We start from the raw sequence: 6,000 nt of genomic DNA on the forward strand, positions 1-6,000 counted from the left end.
TGCTACAGCTAATTCATCTTTGAAAAGAAAGTGAAAGTGTTAGTTGCTCAGTCAAGTCTGACACTTTGCCACCCCTGGACTGTAGCCCACCAGGCTCTTCTGTTCCTGGAATTCTCCAGGCAAAAATACTGGAGTGGGTAGCCATTCCCTTCTCCAGGGCATCTTCCTGACCCAGGGATCGAACCTGGGTCTCCTGCATTGCAGGCAGGTTCTTCACCATCTGAGCCACCAGGGAAGCCCAATTCATCTTTAGAGTGCTTTAATCTAATAAGAACCATGTCAGCCTCAAGGCTTAATAAAGGTTGGCATGTAGATGCTCTCTATAAATGCTGTCCAGAGAGCTGACTTTCTGGAACTCAAGAATCCTCTTCAAGCTGGTCTTCTGATTCAAGTCCCTTATCCCGCTTCCTTCCTTCAGGTGGCGTGCCAGTTCTATCTGCCCAGGCAGGGCCATGGAGCCCAGCACCTTTAGTCTTCAGTCAGTCCCCGTCAATGGTCCCGGGCGCCATGATGGCTGGTCAGCCTTCAGGATTCAGTCAGCCAATCGTCTTCACCACAAGCCCAAGTGTTCCGGGTTGGAACCAGCCTTCCTCTTTCGCAGTCTCAGTTTCCTCTCCACCCCCTGTAGCGTGGGGCACATCGGCATCCATAACACCCAACACATGGTCAGCAAACAGCCCTCTGGGGAATCCTTTTCAGGGCAATGTTTTTCCAGCTCCTGCTGTGTCCACCCAGCCCCCTTCTATGCTCTCCTCTCTCCTGGTCACTCCTCCTCAACCACCTCCCAGAACTGGCCCTCCAAAGGATGTCCCCAGCGATGCCTTCATTGCCTTGGACCCTCTTGGGGACAGAGAAGTCAAGGAAGTGAAAGAAATGTTTAAGGACTTCCAACTGCGGCAGCCACCTACTGTGCCAGCAAGGAAGGGAGAACAGAACTCCTCTGGGACCTCGAGTGCCTTCTCCAATTATTTCAACAGCAAAGTTGGCATTCCTCAGGAGAATGCAGACCATGATGATCTGGATGCTAATCAACTATTGAGAAAGATCAATGGTAAGCTACCTATTTCTCTGTCAACTGCACCCACAAGGACTTCAGTCGTATGAGTCCGGAGAGTCTCTCAGAACCCCCTCCAGACCCCTACTCTTGCTTTTTCCATCTATCGGGGGTTATGGAGACAACGTAGCCACTTGCCTTATGGAGTTAACAGGTTACCTTAGTTAGCTATTTCTAAGGACTGGCCCAGTGCTGCCCTCTTGTGACAATTCTTAAAAGGGCTGCCGAGAGCTATTGCAGTTCAATGGGTTATGGCCCCCGGAGGACTGGAGGTAGGTGTGTAGGGCTGTAGGCTCCTTTTTTTCATGAGTAGGTGTGTATGGATCATACTACCCATCTAATGAGGGAAGTTAAAAGCCGTGGTAGAAAGAAAGAGCTTTGAAATGCAACCAGTATTTGAATGCTAGTTGTACTTTTACTGGCTAGTTAATCCATCAGGTAATTGAATCTCTAGAAGCCTTTATTTCTATGTTGGCCTCAAGGCTTAATGAAGGTTTGCCATGTAGGTGCTTTTAACTGAGGGAATTCTGAATCTCTTCCGCTTCTAGTGAATATGCCTGGTTTCCTCTTCCAAGAAGGGATGAATTTGCTTGTAATCATCACTGGGAGTCCTGGTATTTGGTGTGATAATTTTTGTTTGGTCAATGTCAGTTTCAAAAATATGAAACTTAATTTCTAAGATAAGCCTGACTGGAGGATTTGTGCTTGCATTGGAGGAAAGCTTGTTTACTGACTACTTTTTCACCTTCTAGAACTACCAAAGCCAGCTCCCCGACACAGTGCCCTGCCAGTTACCAAATCTGCTGACAATGCATTTGAGAATCCCTTCTCTAAAGAGTCTTTCCACTCATCACCAGCCTCTGTAAGTACCAACTATTAGAAGCTGATATTCCAAAGTACACACCACGTAGAGTTATCACCCCCTGAATTAACCTTGCTTGTATCTTTGACGGTAAAGGACATTTGAATAAGATTTATCACTGCGAACCACTGCAGTGTAAACCTCAACTCAAACTGGGGAAAGATTATTATTACAGGAACTACTCTCTTGAATTTGAGAAGTAAATATCATATAGAAAAGTCCTTTGTCTCTCATTTAATCTAGCTTGGGAAAGCACTTTGAAAGAAAATTGAGCCAAAACACTATGCTTTAAAAATCTTTCAAATGTTTAATTTCCTAACACAAAATGACATAGCTCATAAAAATAATATTTTGCATTTTGGGGGAGCAAACATAATTCTGAATCTTGCTTTTGATGTAAATATTAAATATATATCAATCACAAGCAGAAAAACACAAATCATTGTAGACCCATACAATATCTGATTAGTCTGTGACCTAAGTGATTTTTAAAGGAATCCGAGAAGTCTTAATGATAGGTATTTTCTTATCATTGTAATTATAGTTATTGACTAGGTGGTTTTGTTTCCTTAGATGGCTTCTCTTCAACCCACATCATCCGATATATATAGAGATCCATTTGGAAATCCTTTTGCCTAACTTCTGTAAGTAGAAGATCCTGCTGAGCTTAGGCTTTGTAAGAAAGGGTGGCACAGAGAATAACGGTGAAATTTTAATTTTAGAATTGGAAAGAAAAAATTCTTCTGAAATGGAGAAGTAAAAGATATGGAACACTATGCTTAACTAATTCCATAATGACTAAGCTGAGCATTTATGAATGCTCATACATATAAAAAATAGTAATATACTCATGGATATAGGTTTCTGGCCTGTGTTTTTAATATTTCACTTCTGTATAGAGGTAAAACTCCATAAACACATAACAACCTTCTAGATTTTTGATCTTCTTATTGAAGTGATTGCAAAGTTTCCTAGTAACTACTCAGTTTTCTATAGAAGCTTCAAATTCTGAAGGCCTTCTGATACCACCAAAGAGGTCAGCCAAACAAATCATGATTACACTTTTGCCATCCAATTCAATATGCATTTCTTTGTGGGGGAGGCCTCAAAATTGGTCTGAAATCGTCTGGTGGTATTAAATCTCAAAATGGTGACAGCTTCCAGTAACCCCTTGAAAGGCAAGTTCAGATGAGTCCACTGGTGGGTTTTATCCTCAGTCAGTTATTGTGTGTTTCCAGCTTAGACTTGGAGAAGGAAATGGCAATGCACCCCACTGTTCTTGCCTGGAGAATCTCATGGACAGTGGAGCCTGGCCGGCTACAGTCCATGGGGTCGCAAGAGTCGAACTCGGCTTAGCGACTGAACCACCACCACCTTAGATTGAGATCTGGGAGTGAAGATGGGAGTATGTTTCTTTCTCACCAGTTAGTGGAAGCAACTTTATCTGATCTTAAAAGATTGCAGTTTTTGGAGGAGAAGAGGCTTATCTGCATTTTAGAGGAAGTAGGGGATAGCTGGAAGAGGAGAAAAACAGGAAGAATGAAAAGAACCCAAACCCATTTTTTTTCCCAGTTTTGCCCCCTGGCCCCCATTCATGTGGGACTACCAAACTGTCTCTTGACCCAAACTCTCTCTCAACCCATGTAGAACTTAATTATCTTAAATAGATACATATCTTAAGTCTGATACTAACAATGAGATTTGAGTTTATTTGCAATTTGAATTAGCCCCCCTCCTCACTCCAATTCTATAATTACAGTCTTTCTGAAAATACTTTTCCATAAAATAGGCTGCAGAGTAAGATTATTGAAAAGGCAAATTCCTGAGCCCTAGCCCTGAGGAATCCCCCTTGGTGCTGAGGAAAAGCTTTATTTTAGCAAGCATCCAGATGAGTTGCAATGTTAATAAAATGGTATGATATATTGAATCTTAACAGGGACTCACTCTTGCCTCCTCTCCCGGGGAGGCACCCATGAACCAATCAAAAGGAATAATGTGTACTAAAAGTCTAGGAGGATTGTTTGCGCCTAATTGAATTGACTAGAGTTCTCTCTGGAAGCCCTTCCTTCTTTAGGTCATGAAGAAAGGGTAATTCTAGTTAACCTGCTAAATGGTAGATGGAGGAGTGAATAGGAGAACTACCACAGGACAAAATGGGTAACATTATTGAGCACTTGTGCTAATCACTATATTACAGATTATATGTCAGTTGTTTTATCCTCTTGAATCAGTCCTAGGAGATACTACCATTAACATAAATAATGACTTAATGTTTAGCACATTAAATATTCCACCCCAAAATTCTAACCATGGGTTTTTTTCTTTTCCATACTTCTCAAGGAACTTGGCATGCTGACTGTCCAGAGAAACAAAGAGGTTGGCCTTGGTAGTCAAGGACAAAGCTAATTGGCAGACAAGTCGTGACCTTTGCCCTTGTTCTAGCTTTGACATATTATCAGTTGCCTTATTTCTTGCTGCCTCTCCCACTTGTAGAATACCTTCTACTTTCTGTTTCGCTAAACTGAATCTATGGCTTTAAATAAATTAAGAACCTAAACTCACTAGCTGAATGTAAGCGAAGTAGTTTTCCTATTTGGACCCTTGTCTATTGTGACCCTAGAACCTTCTGGAACCCATGTGACCCATGTACCCTCTGGTTGGGCGATGGAGCCACCACAACCCCTCAGATCATACTGTTTTGAATAAATTTTGAAATCCCTACTGTTCATAGTGTATGGGGGATCTGTTTCAGAGCATTAAACCTAAATTAATTAAACCTAAAATTGTAGAACAAGGCACCTTCTTAAATCTTGCTTCAGACCGTCACTTACAGAGCATTTTTAAAGTAAAATGGAAGCAAGTTCAACTTCTCCTTAGGAGAATCTCCTTGGAGTCTGACACACCTAAGAATGTTTTTAAAGATACAACTTTTCTTTCTGAAGATGCTTTTTCTCTCAAGGGTGAGATTGTCCTTTCTCTTATCTCTTGCTAGCTATTGCAAAGGAGGGAAAAATCATTTTTCATCTCTCCTCTTCTTTTCCCTCCAATTCTCTTTTCAGTCATTTTTGCTCCTGGGCTTTTCTCTTTCATAAACAATAGAGTTTTATGGGGCAAAAAAATCTAATGATTCACAGGTCTGAAGCCTCTATGCTCTACCTTCTCAGTAATCTCTAATCTCAGTAACTAGAGTTGCAAATGCACACAACCTTTATCCTTTCTGTGGAATAAGAGGCTATCTTCTTGAGCTGAAGTTCTAGAACAGTTCACATTGAGGAAAAATTGAACTCGACTCAGCAATGTAGGACTACATTCCTAAGAGAAGCACATCACAGCTAAATGTGATTGTGCCAATCATGTTAGGTGCTTATTTGGGGTCATGCCAGACCTTTATCAAGTAACTGGAAAGCTTTCTTGATGCCACTGTTTCACAGTCAGAAGATAAATGGGGGCGGGGGAGAATCTGTAGAGCAAGTATTTGGTGTTATCATTAAAAATTTAATGTATGAAGTGTTTTTCTCCTCACAATCTTGGAAACTCTTCCAGTTCATTTTCAGTCCTATTGTTGGCACAGATCTGAAGGGTTTGTTCTTGCCATAGTGAGTTTTGTTTTATTTTGTTTATGTTGGGTTTCTAATGTTATTTCTTGACCCCTAGTGCTCAGGTTCTTGTGGGTGTTAATCAACCACATACAATGTTATCTTTAGGTGGAAGAAGAGGATGACCGCTCAGGATCAAAACAAGATGGTGGCCTCATGAACCTCTATTGATTAGCCCCAAATAGTCCAAGCTAAAGTCCTATGGTTTTATGTTGAACGGTAATAGCTGATCGTGTATGGCAATGTCTGACTTTCTACTCAGTTATTATCAACAGACTTGAAATAAATATTTTATATGTCCAAATACTTAAATGTGCTAAACTGGAGGCAATTATTTCTAGATAGTTTGAATTTTTGAAGGTAGACAAATTTTTTGAAATTGATGACCAGCCACACAATTGTTTTGTACATACTTATTTTCTTGTGCACTTTTCTGTATGCAAAGAAAGCTATAAATTTACTCATTTCAATAAACTGGAATGGCAGAA

General features: G+C 40.8%; 1 protein-coding gene across 4 annotated transcripts in view; it reads left to right on the top strand.

Moving 5' to 3' along the window:
• Positions 1-6,000, top strand: part of DAB2 (DAB adaptor protein 2) — a 56,172-nt gene extending 50,172 nt beyond the window's left edge. For all 4 annotated transcript variants that reach the window (XM_061129893.1, XM_061129891.1, XM_061129895.1 and 1 more), the window contains 4 exons: positions 419-1,051; positions 1,807-1,916; positions 2,490-2,560; positions 4,257-6,000. In XM_061129893.1, the coding sequence (XP_060985876.1) occupies positions 419-1,051; positions 1,807-1,916; positions 2,490-2,555 (809 nt within the window). In that variant the 3' untranslated portion in view covers positions 2,556-2,560; positions 4,257-6,000. The remainder of the gene's footprint in view (positions 1-418; positions 1,052-1,806; positions 1,917-2,489; positions 2,561-4,256) is intronic.

Source organism: Dama dama, chromosome 25, assembly GCF_033118175.1.
Source record: "Dama dama isolate Ldn47 chromosome 25, ASM3311817v1, whole genome shotgun sequence".
Classification (NCBI taxonomy): Eukaryota; Metazoa; Chordata; class Mammalia; order Artiodactyla; family Cervidae; genus Dama; species Dama dama.